General features: G+C 40.8%; 2 protein-coding genes across 6 annotated transcripts in view; one reads left to right on the top strand and one right to left on the bottom strand.

Annotated features, from left to right (window-relative positions):
• arhgap44a (Rho GTPase activating protein 44a) overlaps positions 1–18,486 on the top strand; it is a 26,693-nt gene extending 8,207 nt beyond the window's left edge. The window contains exons 2-23 of one of the 5 annotated variants that reach the window (XM_075454217.1): positions 2,577–2,616; positions 2,890–3,009; positions 3,104–3,180; positions 3,359–3,470; positions 3,580–3,656; positions 3,756–3,870; positions 4,015–4,083; positions 4,279–4,360; positions 4,694–4,821; positions 5,045–5,156; positions 5,633–5,714; positions 5,879–5,959; positions 6,521–6,634; positions 6,746–6,837; positions 7,344–7,527; positions 8,334–8,351; positions 8,471–8,659; positions 9,719–10,231; positions 12,786–12,931; positions 13,216–13,617; positions 14,266–14,317; positions 15,375–15,462. In XM_075454217.1, the coding sequence (XP_075310332.1) occupies positions 2,577–2,616; positions 2,890–3,009; positions 3,104–3,180; positions 3,359–3,470; positions 3,580–3,656; positions 3,756–3,870; positions 4,015–4,083; positions 4,279–4,360; positions 4,694–4,821; positions 5,045–5,156; positions 5,633–5,714; positions 5,879–5,959; positions 6,521–6,634; positions 6,746–6,837; positions 7,344–7,527; positions 8,334–8,351; positions 8,471–8,659; positions 9,719–10,231; positions 12,786–12,931; positions 13,216–13,617; positions 14,266–14,273 (2,761 nt within the window). In that variant the 3' untranslated portion in view covers positions 14,274–14,317; positions 15,375–15,462. The other 4 variants (XM_075454215.1, XM_075454216.1, XM_075454218.1 and 1 more) reach the window with 4 other exon arrangements.
• On the bottom strand, positions 16,036–21,079 carry LOC142371539 (RING finger protein 222). Its single transcript, XM_075454223.1, has one exon. The coding sequence runs from the start codon at positions 20,931–20,933 to the stop codon at positions 20,313–20,315; it is 621 nt and encodes a 206-aa protein (XP_075310338.1). The 5' UTR covers positions 20,934–21,079; the 3' UTR covers positions 16,036–20,312.

Here is a 21,079-nt window from a genome sequence, read left to right as displayed (position 1 = left end):
ACTCTATTTGTTGATAGGAATATCACTCCTCACATCCAAATTCTCTCTCAGGTTTTTGCTTTACATCAGAATCTTTGGGACAAAACAGCTCCAATATTTCCAGCATGGGCAAATCTGTTTCTTTCTCCATGTCTTCACAGGCCGATTATGTATGTTTCTGCTTTCCAAGGAGGAAATGCCATGGACTGAAAACAAACATGCTCATTGAACAAGACAGGGCTCACTTTGAAGATAGGCTCTAATCTGTTTTATGTCAGGGTCATAATGGCAGCATCAGTGATGGAGATTAAAATTTATGTTCCCTTGTTTTAAACATCAAATATGTTTGAATTCTGTGTTTTTTCACCCACCTCTTCAGTTTGCACTGCATTTATGTTCTCCCAGTAGAGCTCTTGACAGAGACAGTCATTGCTGAAAGCCTTGTAGATTTAAATCCTACATTGTAGTCTTTCCTACCCACCCATGCCGTTTGGCCCCAATAACGGCTCCTCATACATGTTGCACTCTTGACTGGGTATGTGTTTCATAGAAATCGGAGTTTTAGAGATTTTTCAGGCTGGTGAAGTGTTGCAACAAAACTGTGTCACACTTTATTGCTCTGCTTTGGTTATTTTTGTCCTCCTTTGTCATGTAATCAGCGATCACACTTGTCCATACTAATCTTGCCAGAAATCTTTTGCTTTGCTATCATTCTCTCTTTCTCTCTTAGGCGTGCACACACACACTTCCTGTATTTTTCTTTATAGTTCAGTGAGTAGAGCAGTTTTCCAAATGATTGGCGTGATTAGATCCACTCGTACATGGTTTGACCCAGTTCTCATGGTTCCATGTTCACATCTTGGCAGTGAGGCTGGGAGGCTAATAACAGACATTGTTGCAGTGCAGCTCTCCGTTGTTGGTGACAATGTCTGAATTAATAAATATGGATAAGCAGCAGCAGCTGGATCTTAATATCAAACAGACATTTTTACGCTATGATTTTACAGGGCTGTTATGCAGAGTCCTAGCAAACTTTCTGTCAATATATCAACCATGAAAAAACGCATTTTAGGTCTGTGCTGCTGATTTTCTTTCTTTTGTTTCTAAGCTAATGAATATTATGGAACAATCCAAGGTCTTTTCCATTCTGTTGGTTAAGATAAGTCCATGTTCATTATTAGCTATTGAGATTGGCATGGTTCGGGCACAATTGCAGGAAGAGGCTGTCCAGACAGGAAGTGGAATTGCAGCGAGAGCATGTGTGCTGCTGGGTGATTGCTGGGGGTCTGCAGGTGTGGTTTTGACTCACTTTTAAATAATAATAATAATAATAATATATTTTATTTATAAAGCACTTTACATCAATTTAATGACCTCAGAGTGCTACATTTTAAAACTAGCAAAAAAAAACAGTAAAATAATATTAAGATAATTCAGGCAAACTAAAGGCTTTTCTAAAAAGGTGAGTTTTCAGGGCTTTTTTAAAAGAATCCACAGTCTGTGGTGCCCTTAGATGGTCGGGGAGAGCATTCCACAGACTGGGTGCAGCTAAGCTGAAGGCCCGGTCGCCCATAGACCTGAGCCTTGTCCTTTGGAGCTGGAGCCCAATCTATCTGCCCTGTCCCTAACTTGTCAGACTACAACTCTTGTTTTGAGCAGGAAGTGCATGCTATCCTCCATTCCCAAAGTCCTGAATGGTCAGTAAATGTATATAGCACACATTCAAGTTTTTATTGGATAGAATATAATCCAAACAGATATTTGCTTTTCCAAGTATTTTTTTTTCGCCAATTTATTATTTTCTTGGTATAGAAGGCATGTTGAGCTCTATTAGAAACACCTTTGCAGAAAAAAGACTGAACTCTCAAAATATAAGCTGTGTAAACTGAGCTGACACCATACGTTTGTAACTTCCAGTTGGTTGCTCTTTTCTGAGTGTACGGCTCTTTCACCTCTCCAGCTGAATAGCTTTATCTGCTCCATCGGCACTGCAGCTCTGCCCTCTCTCACAGACTTCACTTGACTCCTTGTCTGCTGGATTAACAGGGGGATGCGATGCAACTCACTGGGAACTGGCATATTTAAATCAGTGGCTTTAACATGCTGCTGTAATGTGTTGTTTGACATCATGACTGAGAGAGAAATGGCTACAAAACCCTTGCATACTTCTGAAGGACAGATGTGTAGATCTGGTCCACCCATCATGAAGCATTGCATATCTGATTATGTAATTGAGTTTTCTATATCTCTTGAAATTTTGCATTTTAGCAGAGACATATGTAATGCGTGTGATGTCACCTTGTCATAAACATCAAAAATACATTTTTACATCTCCTCAATGAAATAATGTTGATACTTAAACCCCAAGATAGTCTACCTTTATGGATAGAAACTCTTGTGTGAGAGTTTAAAGCTGATCTTTTAATCTTGAATTCTTAGCAAATTCAGCCTCAGTGAGAGAAATGTTTTTCTTCTCTGCAATTCTCAGAGGTGCATGAAGATCAGGAGTTGGCATACTAATATCAGCAAGCATCAGCTAATATTTATGTGCTTCTGCCTTTGAATACCCTAACTGTTTCATATTTTTGTCTTCGCAGGGCAGAAAAAACAGAGGTTCTGAGTGATGATCTTCTACAGGTGTGTGTGCAAAGATGACAGCTGCAGTCATCTGTGACTAGCAGTTCAAGATTAGTTTTGGTTCAAGCTGTTTTTCTTAACTGCATGTGAATGATTGGATCATGATGACTGCGTGTAATCATTTCTGTCCTTAGATTCCATAGTAGGTAGCAGGTGCTGATTTATTACGCTTCATGAGATATGACAGATATGTTGTTGTGAGTGCAGTGTCCCTGGTTATGTAAAGTTGTGCATAGGAGTTTTTCAAGCTGTGCCTCGTGTGTTTTTGTCCAGGTTGAGAAGCGTTTGGATCTCGTAAAGCAGGTGACACACAGCACTCACAAGAAGCTGACTGCTTGTCTGCAGGGTCAGCAGGGGACTGACACCGAGAAGAGATCTGTCAAGTCACCTTCTGTGAGTAAATGTCTGTCAGACACTGGAAACTGATGGAAAGCAATATAATGCGTGGTGATGATGTCTTAGTAGCACTATTTCTCTCCACTGTTAGAAAAAACTACCACTCACAATCTTGGCACAATGCATGGAGGAAGGAGCTGCAGTGTTGGGGGATGACTCTCTCCTGGGGTAACTTATTACAAGCTCATGGGTCTTTACTCACAAACTTGATTTGCACACACCCCCACATCGGGGCATCTATAATTATTGATTTTGCCATCGAATTCTTCTCTGTCCTGATTATCCTTGTCCATGTTTTCATTGCATTTGATTACGTACGACTTTGTGTGTGGGTGCCACTAAAAAGGAAAATGCTGAAGCTGTGTGGGGACACAGAAGATAAACTTGCCCAGGAGCTCCTTCAGTTTGAGCTTCAGATAGAGAGAGATGTGGTGGAGCCTCTCTATGTGCTCGCTGAGGTGGGCTGACATTATTATTAATACAATCAGTAATTAAGTTGTTAAGTTGATGTGATAGAAATGCAGAGTTGCACTCATCTGGACTGAACTGAACTGTAATCTACTGTAGGTGGACATCCCTAACATCCAGAAACAGAGGAAGCACTTAGCTAAACTTGTGTTGGACATGGACTCAGCACGAACAAGGTGAAGAATGTTTACATTTAAGAGCCAGACAGCAACCTGCTCCTGTTAATTGTCCTCAAAGGCTCATGTTTAAAGATAAATTATTTTAATTGCCTATAGATATCAGCAGTCATCCAAGTCATCTAGTCACCCAAGCACTCTGCAGCCCGGCACCAAGTCCGAGTCCCTGAGAGAGGAGATGGAGGAGGCAGCCAATCGGATGGAGATTTGTAGAGTGAGTCACCAACCTGAGCAAATAATTTATGTCCTACCCAGCTTCTTCTGCTCCCCCTCTGAGTTATAACCCCGATGCATGTGTCAGACACAAATTAACCACATTGCCTCGATGCTTTTTTTTTCTCTCCACATACATTTTCAGGATCAGTTGTCAGCAGATATGTACAGTTTTGTGGCCAAAGAAATAGACTATGCAAACTACTTCCAGACAGTAAGTACATTTTCTGTCACAACTGGAATCCTATTGTAAGAATAAAGAATGTTTTTTTCTATTATTTATATGATATTTGATTTTAGTACAGATCACAGTAAAAACAATCATTTGATAATATTGTTTGCATTAATTGATACGTTCTTCTTACAGGATGTTTGTTGTAATCAGTTCTACATCTTCTTCCCTCTGTAGCTGATAGAAACCCAGGCAGAATATCACAGGAAGTCATTAGAAATTCTTCATAGTGTCTTGCCTCAGATTAAAGCCCATCAAGGTGAGTCATGTAATGTGTGTGGAAGTGTGTTAGTAGAGACCTGCTTTGTTTCTGCACCTGAAGCGCTATCACGGAGACATGTAAAAGAGAATGTAAAAGTCTTCATGCGTCACTTATCCACCTCATTAAGCAACTCTTATTAACCGTGATACTGAAAGTGCAATTGCCAAACCAAACAGAGGACTTTAACATCATATTTTCCAATTAATGCCAAATAGTCTTGAACCTTTATAGAAAGTTGTTATTAAACAATCTTCCAGAGGAAGATGGCAGGTGTTGGTGTGTAGGTTTATTGTATCTCTGTGTGATTCTTGCTGCGATATTGTGTTGCAGAGGCGTGGGTGGAGAAGCCATCATTTGGCAAGTCTCTGGAGGAACACCTGAATATTAGTGGGAGAGAGATTGCCTTTCCCATAGAAGCCTGCGTCACCATGCTTTTAGAGTGTGGCATGGAAGAAGAGGTACAGGACAGTTGCATAGTCATCGCACACATGTTTTGAAGTGTCTGCATTTATGTTGCATTATGTTTGTTACATGCATAACAAGAACAAGTCCAAATTTATGCCTGTAGTTTCTGGTTAACTGAACACATCAGTGTTGTTTGTTTTTCATTCTGTAAGTGTTAGATGCACAGGTCATCCTATGATTAATAATTACTTGATGATTCCTGTGTGGGGTCTGCAGGGCCTCTTCAGGGTGGCTCCGTCAGCCTCCAAGTTGAAGAAGCTAAAAGCCTCCCTGGATTGTGGAGTTCTAGACGTGCAGGAGTACTCCTCTGACCCACACGCCATTGCAGGTAAACTACACACACACAAATGCATGTTCAAAGGCCATTTCCATAAAAACAGGCTCTAGAATATGTCAGTGTTATTCAGCAAGAAATTAGCGAAAATGTTTATGTAAAATAATCTGACTATCCTTCCATGCCTTTTTTCTTATGAGGGGAAAAAAATTGATTTTGACATAGTAGAGTTAGAGAATATGGATCTTTTAGATGGCATAACAGTGGCTAAGAAGCCTTTATCTGCTCTTCCCTCAGTGTTCTTTTCCCAGGATGCCTATTCTGGAATTACTGTCTATTACACATTAGCATGAAATCTGTGCTGAGCAATCTGAATCTGGCAGCTGCACTGACTGCAAGGGCCTGCTTGAGGGGACTTAAAATATGGGCCTCGCAAGTATTCTGAGGGGAGAAAACAATCCTCCTCTTCTCTAAAAAAGCTGACTACATTTTTCTTTTTTTTAAACATGCCTTGTTTTTCTCACCCACAGGGGCCCTGAAATCATACCTCCGTGAGCTCCCCGAGCCATTAATGACCACTGAACTTTATGATGAATGGATTCAGGCCTCCAAGTGAGTTGCTATTCTCCTATTAAAGATATGTTTGTGTTATGCTATTGGCAATGATGAACAATTAAAAGTAGTCCTACAGAGGCCCGTAAGTGTAACTGCCAAAATGAAAAATGGTGACATTTATTAAGAAGTGGAGCAAAAATAAACTATACATTTTTTCACAGTATTCAAGATATGGACAAGAGACTACAAGCATTAATGTCAGTGTGTGAAAAACTCCCCACAGACAACTTGAATAACTTCAGGTCAGTTGCTCTCTCTGATTTTCTACCCATTCATTATTTACTGTAGCCAAGTATATACATGTCATGCACATCAGGTTTGTTGATACAAACCAGTGAAAGTCAAGCCTGAACAGTATAATACAGATGGAATCACTGTGATGTCCTTACAATCCAGAGAATTTCAGTTTAACTTCTTGTCACATACTGAAAAGTGAAATAACGGCAGCAGCACTTTTAGCTGCAGACATGCAAATGTCCCCATCTACAGCCCAGGAAATGTATTACTTCTGCAGTGCTGACTCTTGTGCCATCTAAAGGCAGTGGCTTTTAGGGGGGGGGTACCAGGTGCAGGTTGCAAGATCCTGCTGTTGCTTTAATTTTGCATTCCAAATCATAGTCTGTAAAGATAAATATGTGTTCAACAAAAAAATCATCCACCCCCTCGTGTCAGCAATCTGCTACACGTGAAATCGTTAGTGACTTAGTAGATTAACTACATAAAACAGATACATGTACTTTAGCAATATGTCTTACAAAAATATGAGTCACTTTTAAAACAGACTCTTTTATTCAACCCTACAGATATCTAGTCAAATTTTTAGCCAAGCTGAGTGAATATCAAGACTCAAATAAGATGACTCCTGGGAACATGGCCATTGTCCTTGGACCTAACTTGCTGTGGACACTCACAGAACCGTATGTATTCCTAACACACTCCTGCTTTGACCTAGCTTTGCGTGGTTTGACTTGCACATAAACACACCACACAATGATTATACTGTAGCTAATTGTTTTTCTTCTTTCCAGAAACATAACAGAGATGATGACCACCGTGTCCCTACAGATTGTTGGCATCATTGAGCCTATTATTCAGCATGCTGATTGGTTCTTTCCTGGAGGTGGGGATTTCATTATGTATGTAATATTGTAATTAGGTTGGGCAACATATCAATTTTTTTGGCCTTCTATCATTGCATCTCTATGATTGGACCTTTGTTCTTTAGTACAGCTATCAATATGATGATTCTTTGTTTCTGAATCATTGTCTTTTAACATCATTGTTCATACAAAGAGCACAATAACATTTACATTATAATTAACCATAGATCCATGCAGCAAACTTACTCACACACAATAAACACAGACAAAGAGCCTTAAAATTGATGATGTGCTGCAAAGTCTTACTCATATGGTACTCTAAGTTCAATGAAGAAATATTACTTAAAAATGCTGTATTTGCAATAAGAATTTTACATGTCTTAATCCTCTGGATGATAGTTTTTATCATATTTAAACCCAGCACATACATTTTAAGGGTAGTTGTGCTTGAACACTCACTTTTAAATCCTACTCTAACGCAGTCTAGTACATGCATATGCTAATGTTGTTTGCGCTTCTGCCACAGAGATCGAATTCAACTTGACAGGCTGCTATGGCAGCCCGATCCACACCAACCACAACTCCAACTACAGCTCCATGCCCTCACCAGACATGGACCAATCTGAACGCAAGCAGCAGCACGACCAGAGCCGACGCCCACTGAGTGTCGCAACTGACAACATGATGCTGGAGTTTTACAAGAAAGATGGGTATGAGGCCAAGTTCACTCTTCTGCTGCCCATCTCTCACTTCCCTTACATCCCTCTTTCTCCCTCTTCACCCACGCCTTTTCTCGGGCAGTTCATACTGAATTCTTAGCACTCACACATTAAAAATTGCAGAGTATTTACACACCCTGTGATGTAAAATCTTCCATATCAGTGTGTCAGAAGCCTCAATATAGGCAGCAGTATCTCACTGCCAATTCCAGCATATACAACTACACCCCCTAATATCAGAATTTATCAAAAATTGCCAGAGTGGTATTGTCTCTATGGCAACAGGTTTCTGATGGAGAGCTGCTGGTTACTTTGTTTTTTTTTCTGAGGAAATATTTCGCTAGTGCTATCTTCCCATCCTCCCACACCCAGCTCCCTCATTACAGTCTGGCTAGCACGTCACCTGAATGACCTGAGTCATCCAGCCAGTGGAAAATAGCTTGAGGAGATAACAAAAAAGTACCTCGGTCAAATTAGGAAAAAGGCTGCAATGTTAGAGGCTTTTGTCTAAAGCTCCAACAATTTTGTATGTACTCAGAGAAAATAGGTTATATATATTTCAAGTGCGGTGCACTGACTTGAATGCCATTCAGTCAACGAATGCACACAGGTAATGTGGTCTGACATCCTCTCACCCTGTGAACTTCCCCTCCCTTCTCCTCCCTGCCACTGTGGATCTCATCTCCCTATCATAACCTGTTAGTGACTGAGTATTTTCAGTCGTGTATCATGAACACTGTCTGCATTACTTCATGACCTCATATCCCTTTTGCCTCTTTTCTCCCCTACTAATGCAGCATTAGGAAGATACAAAGGTACTGCATCATTCCTTTTTCCCACTTCTTTCCTGACCATCCCTGCTTTTTTTTTATATATATATATATAATGGTATCATTATCATCATACATAACTCTGGCCATGTGTTTGGCTCCAGCATGGGCGTCCGGGTTATGGATACCTCCTGGGTGTCTCGCAAGGGTTCATCCACGCTGGCACGCAAGGCTTCCTCCACCCCCCCAGGCATGCAAGGGCCAGGCTCTCCTGCAGACACTCTCATCCCCGAGCAGCCTGGGGAGCTCGCCACCTCCCCATCCGCCACACCACCACTTGGAGAAAGGATTTGGTAAGTCACCCAAACCAAAGACGCTGTCCCCTTTTATTCATATTGTCATCGCCATCATCATTACCATCAACAATCCCAGTTGAGTGTGATTAAGATCCTTGGCGGTTGTGACCATACTACCATTAATCTGCAAAGCCTCTCATGACTCATTCTATTTTATAATTATAATTTCACATTCTTCATTTCATGAGTTTTCCCTGATGTTGCTGTAGGTAACATTATCTTTAACTCTGAAAAGTTTTAGTCCAAATGCTATAATAAAAGGTGTGTTTCTGTAGATACCACTAAGCTTCAATATGCAAGTCCTTGCAAGCATGCAGATATATTCAGTATCTCACTGTTGTGGCCTGGCTTTCTCAGCTTTAGTCATGAATGATTTATTTTTCTGTTGACTCTCTGATTTCACCCTGATTTTTGGTTTAATTATCATACTTATCATATATAAACACATGAATAATCACCTCATGGTCACTGGCTCTGCCTGTGTGGCAGACGAGATAATATGGCTTCTGGCTTGGCTGGCTTTCCCCTCATTTCCTGTGGCTCTTTCAGCCATTGAAAGGGTTTTGTGTCTGTTTCACACTGATCTGGGCTGACTGCAGGACCTGGGATGCAAACTAGTCATAAAGGATTAGGCCAGATAGGGTTTCCATATCCAGCAGTGAGGAGATATTCAGCTCAGCTCGATAATATTGTAAGCTGCAGACCAGCACTTTGGCTCCAGAGAAAGATCCTCAGAGCTCTATGCAGTGTGCAGACACAAGGTGATCACAGAGGAAGTCCTACACACTGTATTCTTTTCCTTTTGCAATAAAACATTTTTATTTTAAGTTTCTTTCTGCTTGTCTTTGTATTTACACAAAGCTGACTGTGTGCTAAGCTTGGTGCCCACCGCTATGCTAAAAATGCAGTTTTTTTTCTTTTTTTCTAACCCTTTTTTTGGATTAACTAACACACCTTATTCATCAGAACAGCTTATCCTATATCGCTCCAATGCGTTTCCCTGTTCAGTCACTAGAGCTGTTTTATTTGTGCTGTCTATTCTTTTAATATCTACAGCTCAGACAACGTGTTGCCCAATCGGCCGGACACCTCTCATGCCCACCCACCCCTTGGGGAGGACCGGCCTCCTCCCCCTTACCCAACCTCCTCGTGCCACGCTGCCCCCCATCACTTCTATCCCAAACCCCCACCTTGTGCTCGCCCTGTGGCACCAGGTCCTGAGTCCCAGCCCCCTGGCTCACCTCCACCCCCACTGCGCTGGTCAGGCTTTACTCCTCCTGCCCCGCCCCCTTCCTCCTCTTCCTCTTCCTCCTCTTCATCACTTGACATCAATTCAAACCCCAAACCTAGCTGTCTGCACTTCCCCAAGCACAGCCCACCTGGTGAAATATCACATGCCCCCCCTCCTGACACAAATGCTTCACCACTCTATGTCAGAACCCCCTTGATATTAACCCGCCATGACCAGAGCCTTGGCAACCCCCCTAGCCTCCCTTCGTCCGCGCCCCCGCCCCCACCGTGGGCTGCCTGTCCATGTGCCCGAGAGAGAGGACCCCCCAGGCTGACTAGGTAAATACAACACACCCATGGCTGCTATGGATGCATCACAGAGTGGCAGCTGATTTCTCCTCTAGCTCGCTGGCTCATATTTGTTTTTGCTTTTTTCCCCTCCCCTTTCAAGTTGTGTACCTAAGATTCTGTAACATTCAGGTTGTCTGGGAATGCCTGTCATGCAGGTAACCTAGCAACTGAGGATGTTACTGGCTTATGCAGTTGCTTGTTTTTAAAAAGCAATAAACACATCAATGCAGCAAATTGCTTTCAAATAGCATATAAACGTGTTTATTAAGTTTGCAGCAGTTTTTTTTATTTGATTGACATTTGTCAATCACTTAGTCATCATTAAGTTTAAGTATGCCGTGCAGTGCAGTATCTAAGACCAAAGTGCTGAATTTGTATAGAGTGACTCTGGCACCTTCTTGACTCATAGGTCTGGTGTTACAATGACACAGGACATTGTAAATCATCACGACAAATCTGTCAGCTCACTTCTTCGGTTTGGAAGCTTCAGAACTTGTTCATTTGTTAAAGGCACACAGCAGAAAATTACAACTAGCTTGGTGTAACAGAAACTGAAACCTGAGATTAAAGTAAAAGGACAGGCTAAACAATAATTTTGTGGAGGTGCAGGGTAAAAACATGTCTCTTTTGTTGATTTTGTTGACACATCTGATCAATGTTGCACACAACCAATGCAGGTTGCATATTCCTGTCTTTTACTTTTGACCTTAGGGATAGTGAAGGGATATAGCAGGTATTTATGTTTTAAAAATTTTAAACATGCACTGATCAACCACTACATGTTATTCACTACTGAATAACACTGCGATACTGGACACCTACTGTACCTAAACACCACCAATGGTAACAGCAATCCCCTTCAGCAGCAGTCTCCCCCAGCAGAACAGAAGTGGTTCGACCCATGACAGGTTAGAGGTCTTTTGATAGCATAAGGTAGACTTATTAGGCAGTATTAGGCAGGTAATCATAATCATAATCAGTGTATGATATCATGTCAGTAATGTAATATATATATATATTTTATTATCATTGTAGATGTTTGTTTCAGATATCCCAGAAACGCCAAGATAGTTTGGCAAATACAGCCTTTTTTTTACAAGAAGAATAACAGAATAAAACAACGGTAGTAAATAACACTCCTACTGATGTAGGTGTATTTGGGGTTCATTTAAATCTTTTAAAACTGCATTAATTTTTTACTAGTGAAATCAAGTCAGTCATATCTAGTTTTATGCATCCATTTTCAGTGCATCTTCACTATTGTTTAAGTTGAAATAACATGAAAATTTATCTTAATCTGTAACCAGTTCCGACAATGAAATCTTATGAGTTTGCTATCCAGATGGGCTGTTGTTGACTTTCTAAATATCACAAAATGCTTCACATCACTGTTTCTGCAACGCAGTCTCACACCTAAAAGTGTAATAGCTACATTGGTTTACAGCACGAAAGGAAGCAGTTTCATTATAAAGGTTCACAAATTGATAAATTGCGATACTTTCTAGACGACCAAAGCATTATAGGCCTATGTCTGCCTTTCAAAATTATAACATGCCTACGTTACGTATTACATGAAACTGCTCAAATTATTTTATATTACGAAATTTTCATTGCTCCTAAAATGTCTCACGCTTAAGATTTCCTTTGTAAATTGTAAAATGCTTCCAGTTTGCATTACGTGACCTTGTCCAAAACATGATATTACGCAACTTTTTGAATTAGTTTATTGATGATGGAATTACACCATGAACTCCCACGCAATTCATTTTTATGACCTGTCAGTAATGGTTAGTTAGGGTTAGGAAAATAAAAATTGATGGTTAGTTTTAGATAGAAATTAGAAATATGTCAATGGTTACTCTGGCTTCCTCCTCGCATCCATAAACATGCATGTAAGGTTATTTGGTGTCTCTAAATTGACTCGAGGAGTGTGAGCATGCGCAGTTGTCTCGTTTGTCTCTGTTTGGACTGGCAACCTTTCCAGGGTGTAACCCACCTCTCGCCCCAATGACAGCTGGGACTAGATTTTGATAGTTATGGTTTCAAGTTCACATCATGTCATCTGTATCCTTCCCTATACAAAGCAACAGCCAATGAAAAATATGACCTCCTCAGTATTTTTACACCTTTGTTGTGAAACTACTATATTTTGGACACGTGGACAAATGTACCTATTACACATTTTCTCATGAGACTGGGCTGGCTACTGAGTACTGAGAAGAGAAAAATGAAGCTATAGATTATTCATTTATAATTTGGGGAAAATATTTGCACCTTTAGGGTATAATGCACACTGTTATGTGTAAACAAGAGGCGTTGAAAAAGTTGGAATGCTGTTTGAACTTATTTCTATTGATGTTCCTTTGCTCTGTATGATATTTTTGGATTCAGAAATTTTTCATAAGTGATGGTGATGATGGTGGTAGTGACTTTTGTGGCACTGAGGTAATGTTCAGCCCATGTGGCATACAAACAGTCCAAGTGTTCTGTGTTTCTGGTCTTTCACACATCCTGATGTCCTAAAGTTTTGTTTTGTTTTCAGTACGTTGAAGAGTAAAGAGCTCTCCCCTGTAATTGGGCACAAAGCCATCCAGGTGGCAGGTCCAACAGTGCCCCCCAGCAGTAGCCCTCAGAGCAGCAGCCAGTCACCCCACTCAACAGAGCACAGTCCACACACACTGCGCAAAGGTCAGTTACTCTCTCTGTCTGAGCTTGCACTGTGTTTCTTACACTGTGCTTACACTGGCTTTCAGGACCCTATACACCTGCTTGCATCAAGAACCAGTGGCAATAAATCATCTGAAAAAACTGTCAATGGTGTGTAATAGCTGTGTTTTACAGACCCAAAAGACAATAGACATCCCTGGTGGCCAAATGGTGTATAATGGCCTTTAGATGTATATTGGACTTTAGATTTTTTTTTTTATATATATATTTTCATATGGGACATAAAAACTCTTATGTTTTCCTAGGTTCCAAGAAGTTGGCCCCTGTGCCTCCCAAGGTCCCTTATGTCCAGTCAGGAGGGATGTCCGACCAGTCCACAGGTCAGCCGTCACCAGTCAGCCTTTCCCCAACACCTCCTAGCACCCCTTCTCCTTATGGACTGGCCTGTCCTCCAGGGCAAGTACCACCGTCCTCCCCTGGGCAGACTCCATTTGGGGCACCCCACTCCCTTTCGTCACCACCGTCCCTGGCTGGAACGCTCACCAAGTCGCGACCTGCCCCCAAGCCCAGGCAGAGACCCAGTCTGCCACCTCCTCAGCCGCCCCCAGCTCCCCCAGGGCTCTCTGGCCTGGCCATGGCCCCGGTTCCCCAGCCTCTGGAGCAGGGTCTCCTGGATGGACTGTCTCCCGGAGAGAGCATGTCTACAGGTAAACATGAGCCCTTGGCAACGACACCCCCACCGCCACCACAGGTGGGGCTGCAGCGGCCCTCTCTCAGACTCGCTGTGGCTCTGTCCAATGGAGACGGTGGACGAGTGTAGGACCCTGTAGGACTGTAGACATAGAGGATACTTTTCCCCTTAAACTGACTGTTCCCAAACAAATGCTTGAATGAAAAAAACGTTGCCTTTTAGACACAGATGCCTGAGAATGATGCAATGTAATTTCTAGCAGTGTTGTGCTATTGTAGTGAGCAGATCTCCTGACCTTTGTATTCATTGCTTGTGTTATGTGAGATGTTTCTGGGTAATGTGTGGAAACATCAGAGAAGCATAGCTCGTCCTGCTTGTATGGAAGTTGCCATTAGATTCATCATGTGCTCTCTGTTTATGTGTGTTACCCAGACCCCCACGTGGCAGAGGTAGGTCAGAGGCTTACACAGCTCACAGCTCACACCAGATAGGTGTCTCTTACTGTATGCAGGCGTGGAAATATAGCCAGATAACCCCCACATTATATCCACAGTATGATGTTCTGATTATTAAGGTTCACTGTCAATAATATACCAGTAATTATTTTACTTTGTTATATTCATCATTCTCTTGTCCCCCCCTGCTACTATTGTGTACTTTGCAGCTGTTTGAGGCCAGGGATACAGTGTGTGCTAAGTGTGAGGGGGACATTTAGGGTAAGCCAGACCGCCCCCGCCCTATGTACTCCATCTCACTGCCTGGCCTCGTACTGTGGATGCCTCTGGGGTCTCCTGCAGCCTGCCTCAAACACACCCATCTGTAGATCATAATTTGGACATTTTCTTCTCCTAGCAGCTTGGCATCATGGTCTCTTTGCGCTTTGTTGTAGTTCAACCACTAACACGCGGCTTAAGGACTACCCAGAGTGCACCACACTGCGCTCACATTGCAGATGCCATCGCTTACAAAGATTCATCTTAAAGCCCCCCCGCCTTTCCTTTTGTTCCACATTCCCAGCTCCATGCTGGAAGACATCCCCTTCTAACACCCCTGCCGCTTTTATCAGGGGTGCGAAGGTGACCCCCACTCTTCTTTCGGCAGGTTCATCGCTTTTTGTAACCTCTGCTTCCTCTTACTACACTGCCACAATCCATCTCATGCCTACACAGGAGTAGTCATCGGTCTGTTTGGACCTGCAGCTTCCAGTAAATGGAGCAGCACATTAGATTATCTATATTTTCAGCAAATACTATATGCAGTCCTCATGAGATTTCCATTGTTACTTTAAGCCACTTGGTGTCTTGGTGCCATTTTTTTTTCACAGAGTTCCACACACATCTCGTTGCCTCTGTGTTGGTTTATCTGGCCATTGTTGTAGACATGTAATATGTCATTGTGCAGTCCTTTTGACCTGTTATTGTATATTTTATCTTGCAAAATATTTGTTGCTGTTGTCTCAAAAGACACAAAAAGCTGTGACATGCAACATTAGTCGCTGCCAAGGTTGTTTGTATGACTAATAGCACACTGAAAAGATCCCTGTGTAGAATGTGAAGCACGTGTAATCTACTGATTCCCTCAATCAGGGCAGACATCATATGCACACTTACCATAAGTTCAGATTCAAATCAATTAATATTATTTCTGCTCTCTTCCATTTTTATACCTCATTATCTTCATGGTACACCCTCCTCTCCTCTTCCTGTCAATCATCAACACCATTTCAACTATTCTGCTCATCTTACTCACCTTTCCCATCATGCTCGCCAATAGATATCTTCAATTATGAAATCCCCTCCATCAATGTCAATCTGGACAGCCTCATCGATGAGTTCAGCGGTGCCCCCTGCAGGAGGTCCCTGGCAGTGACAGACTCTCCAGAGGGGGATGCTGTCGCTGAGGAGGAGCCCCAAAGCACCATTCTATGACCTATGACCCTGAAGCATCATTTACCAGCACCCCTATGGCTAAACATGCTCTTAAGTGTTCGCCGCCAAGGCCTGATGGAAACACCAACTGGCCAAACCAAGCCCTCTTGAAACCAGAACATGAACCTTCCCTTACATCTGCTACAAGCTGCAAATAAACTTATCTTTTACAACTGCTCGCTATTACATTAATGTGACTTCTGAAAACACCAAAATGCCATAGTGGAGGAACAGTTGCCTTTAAGTGGAAAGACTGGAATATAGAGAAGTATTACATTTAAAGAATTCTTTCACTTCTTGTTTTTGGGCTTTGCTTTGTTTATCTCTGTTATTTTGTCTTTTTTTCTGTTTTTTTTCCCATTGATTTATTTCTTTGCCTTATTAAAATATCAACACTCAAATTGCAATATGATTTTCGAAGGTTGATTAAGTTTTGCTTAGGGAACCTCAGAGCCTGACATGGTAGGAGTAAAGCCCGTCCTCAGGTTGAAACAGAGACACAAGAGTGAAAGCGTTGTCCAGTTTTATTGCTCACAGGGTATTCGAGCTATGTGCACATTAGAAACATGCTGAGCCTTTTGAGATAGGCTTTGCATACAGGATGAAACATTTAATGCAGTTTTTTTCTTAATGTCACCTCTCCCTCATCTTTACTTCTCCTCTTCTGTCACAAAGTAAAATTATAGTTCTTTCAGACTCACTTAAACTCACTTTATACCGTACCAGCACAGAAAGAGAAGAATGTTGTAATTTAAGCTTTTTGTACTTGCATCTGTTATTCAGTTTGAAAGAAGTACCATAATGTTTTTGCATGACATGTCAATATGATCAACCTGCTTTGGATGAAGGGCCTCAGAATAGCAGTGCTTTACTTTGTGTAAGTGTCACTTTTCACATCTGAGCGTAAATTTAGACCCCACATCTGCTGTGCTGTTACAGCTTGGATGACTACTACACTGCCTTTAGGTTTGTGTGATTCTCTCTCCTAACTTTGTTTCAAGTGCTTCAGGTTCAGTGACCTTTGATCCCCAAGTGTAAATACAAAGACTGTACATAAACTGATGTATATAAAGCTGAGAGAGTAAGTATATGTAAAATGCATATCTTGAACATATAGTAATAATATATGTGCTGATATATATCGTGTAGAAAAGGTAATGACTACAAAAAATTATGTTATTTTTGTCCTTGCACACAATGAACAGGTGTACTGTAGATTCATAATTTTACACTTTAACACCAGGTAACTATGATGCTGCAGCAGAAATGCTGAATGTTCCTCCTGCTAAAAAAATCAGCTTCTTTCTAATTCCGTCTCCTGAGCTTTGAATTTCAGGCAAGTTAGAGCTCTGTTTACTTATATGCTGATGCCCTGTGTTTTCTTCTATTTTGATAAAAGACATCTGTTGTTTGAGAGTTTCCATGTAGATGATCAGATTACTCTGCTCCCATGGACTATTTTAGGCCTATCTGGTTGGACTGACTATAATATGCTTGGTCAGAGAGCATATTAAATTTTGGCACACAACTAAATTTGAAAATGCTTGCTCGCTTTGTTGGTGTTCTCACTCAAGACAATGAATTAGAGATATTTTAAATCCACCTGATGACAAATGCTGCAGTGTCAATCTTTTATTTATTGTAGAATGTCTTAAGGACAGTAATCGTTTCAATTAAAGTGCAATTACAGTGTTTACTGATCGACCTCAGTCTAGAAAAATGGTCATAGTCACCCTTTCCAAACCTACAGAAAAAAGCCATTAATTTCATTGCAAAGCATTTTAGTTTGTTTTTTTTAGTTTTTTTTTACATGTGAATTCAATGATGGTGACAAAATGAATTAATCTCTCTCCAGCAGCGATCTATGGTATATGGTATGCCTCAGTGTGTGTTCTCAATGGACTATGTTTATGAAGACTTTGGTGATGTTGATTATATTGATAATTGTGGTAATTATATGACAACATTTGCAAGTGCCCTCGCTCTGGTTGTTATTTTTTGGAACTATAGGCATAATTAATGTGTGCTAAAGGATATATTGTGTGTGCTGGACCCATACATTTATAAAAGGAGGCAGGGGGTTCTTTGAATGTGACTGACACAGATTTGAAATGGTAGGCTGCCTGACTGTGTAAGAACTGACAAGGCAAACAAGAGTTAGACACTAAATGAAGATTTGTTAAGGCCTCTCGGCATGTACTTTTATTAGAACATGGTGGTATTACTCTAATGCTTTTGTACATCATAGCTGGAACTATCTCCTAAAAGCATGTATTGATTTTCATTATAGGTGTGGTTATTTTTGCTGCAAAAAAGGAAAACAAAAATTGTGCAACCTCCCCAAAAAGATGAGTCCTAATCTCATCACAAAGCTAGTAAAGGAACTTTACAGCATTTTTGAAGCACATATTTACAAGAGCAATCTTTTGCACCAGATGGTACACAGTTGCATAGTTTTATGAAGCTTTTCAACAACTATAAGCCTATTTTCTGACTCACTGTAAGAATGTGGCTCCAAAATTAAGCCCAGTTTGTTTACATTTTGGGGGGGGGGGGGGGGTTCAATCAGAATATAACAAAAAGTGTCATGCATGCACTTAGATAGTCTTTTGATAATCCATGTTTTGGTGTCAATCACTGTCTTTTTAGGATTATAAGAGGGGTAATAAAGAGATGCATTGATGGATTCTAGAGAATGTGGGTCGCAATAGGGGGTCCTTTGTGGAGTTTTTAGCAATACAGTGGAGGAGCGGAAGTTGCCTGTGGATGTACTGCCTCCTTCTGCTTTACGACTAATGTACAAACAAAACCTGCTGCTTGTCGAGCCCACCATGCCCACTCATTCCTCCTCTGCTTAGCATATCAAGTGGAACACAGTGTGTACTGTGAAGCCTAACTGCAATCCTTATCAGAATGTCAGAAATAAATATATATTAAACTCTACATTTTTAATTATCTCACCTGGTTAATGTGGCATTATTTCTTTTATTTTTTTTCTGAATCAGCTTTATATTGGGCTGATGTACAGTAATCAAATACTTTAGGTTATTTAACTACAGATATATGTTATATATGTACATATTTTTTAAACTTAATTCCATTGATGTTACCTCTTAGAAATAAATTACTTCAAGTATTGTTGCATTGTCATGTTTGAGAAGTCTTTCATGTGTTTCCAATTCTACCAAAACTAAATTTCCTCTCACAAAAAAAGGGGGAAATAGAAGATATCAACAGGTTTGTTTATAACAACGTTCACAGTCTGAATGCTTCCACCTGTAGGTGTAGGTTACCTTACCATATAAAGTAGTTCTTAATCTAGCGTCTTTGTCTTGAAACAGGTATCTTTCTTAGATTTACAACTTTATTGTTGCAACATTCATTTTCATGTGAGGAAAATGAAAACAACTCACATTTATCAAATTATGTAAATAGTTTTTCTCTTCCTCACCCACTACAAAAAACAGGTATGAGTGAAAAGCAGATATCTCTCCAGGTGTGTAACTTGTAGGACTGGCCAAGCAGGATGGCTGAAGAACTGCCACCGAGGGAAACTAGGAGTGTTTGACATAATGGTAGTGATACTGACTAAGCTTTTTCCAAGAACAGGTTGTTAATTTGATATATATCTCTTCCACAAGCTACGTTATTGACTGCAGTAACCATGTTGAAACATTTTGTTCTCTTGTTTATTCACTTGCTATGTTATCTTGTATATTATTTCTGCTAAATTTCTATCAAAATAACCGCAGTCTCCTTGCACCCGTTTATTTTGAATGTGCAAGTGTCCAAACTGTTGACTGATACAGTGAATTCTGAGTGACTCTCTGGTAATCTAATGCTACAGCAATGTCTCTCCTTACAGCAATCAGCTCAGCCCAGCTCATCTCCTTCAGACCACCATGGATGCATAAATTATTTCTCACAGAAACCTTTAAATACATCTTTCTTTTTTTTTTAATGCCCAATACAAGTCTAGATGGATGTTAATTTAACTGTATGATAGTAAACATGTTCCCATTTGGACAGCATAGCTTTCAAGTTTTAAAAATGTATCTGATGTAAATTGTTTCTTGTCAACCCTCTTCTATATGTTCAGTTCAGTAATCAAATTGTTTACATGCCAAATGTTACCTTTTCATTACTTAGGAGGATTAATGCACAGCCTGCTCACTCTATTATCCTGAAAGTGGTGGGCTGTGGCACTGTTTTGTCTACAGAGTTATTGTCTGCTGCTTGGAAACAGAGTAATCAACTGCACAGCATCATAATGAATAGAGCTGCTTTGATGACAGTGAAATTGTGTTGGTTTTTTTTGTTTGTTTTTTTTAATTAAATTTATCCAGGAACACTATTAAACTGAAACTTGTAGTTTGATTTATTGTGTTTTGGACAAGATTGCATTTGTTTGAAATTGTTTGCTTCTAATAAAACAGACTGCATATGTGACAAACAAATGCAAAATAAAGGAATAAGAGACGTTTGCTCAGTATTTCACATAAAAGAGCTTGACCACATGTACTAAACAGTTCATACTTTTCCATCGTCAAGTCAGTTAAGGTGGTCGACCTAAATGAATAGGCTACTTGGTCACAACTTAAGAACTATGTTAATAGGCTGACATTAAGAAGAAAAATTACATTTCATATTATACATTATATTTTAGTCAAACTCACACGCATTGCATAAAAGGGATAAGAGTCTGTGGCAATATATATTCCTTTAAAAGTCACTGATTCTCCTAAACTCTTTCATCTCTTTTTTTTTTTGTCTCAGAAGGGGATTATGCCAATAAAATCCAGGGTAAAGTTGCGGCCACCAGTGCGAGTACAGTAAATGTCGAAAGCAAGAAGAGCAAACATCGTGCTGTTGTGCAAATCCTCCGTCTTCGCCTGCGTCGAGGATGAACCACAGTCATCACAACATCGAGCGCATCTTCCTCAGCCATTGGCCGCCCTTGGGTGCTTATGATGAAGATTTGACATGCATTATAGCGGGGGGTGATTAACTTCTGGCAATGGGATCGCTGGGCGATGCACCTGTAGCAGTGGGCAATCCAATTATCTCCACTCAGTACGCTGGTGGTGCGCCGTGCGTCCTGGAGATGTCCCGGCGGGAGAGGAAAAGGTACTTCCAGGGTCTGCCCTTCATCTGGATCCTTGCTCGCTGCGAGTGACACCAGTGCTTCTTTTTGTTTCTTTATGAATGTCAGATGTCGGCAGATGGGGCACGCAATTGTGTCCCTGATGTTTCCATCACTGTTAATACTGACCAGAGTTTTGACCAGGCAGTCGTGGCAGAACACATGCCCGCAGCTCAAAGTGCGTTCACTGCCAGAAAGACTCTCATAGCAGACGGGACATTCTGTTTCGTCCTCCTGGTTGTCGTCCTTATGGAGTGCCATAAACGTGCCTATTTTATTGTAAACTCTTTGTAATTTTAAAGTACAGTGTTCTTCAAGTCCCTTTTTTCCTCATTGGCTATCGTTGCCTTTGGCAATGGGTGGAGGCAAGAACGAGTCTTGTAAAACAGGGCCAGCCACCTGTGACA

This window comes from Odontesthes bonariensis, chromosome 21, assembly GCF_027942865.1.
Source record: "Odontesthes bonariensis isolate fOdoBon6 chromosome 21, fOdoBon6.hap1, whole genome shotgun sequence".
NCBI lineage: Eukaryota > Metazoa > Chordata > Actinopteri > Atheriniformes > Atherinopsidae > Odontesthes > Odontesthes bonariensis.
This window is presented reverse-complemented; position numbering and strand designations above follow the sequence as displayed.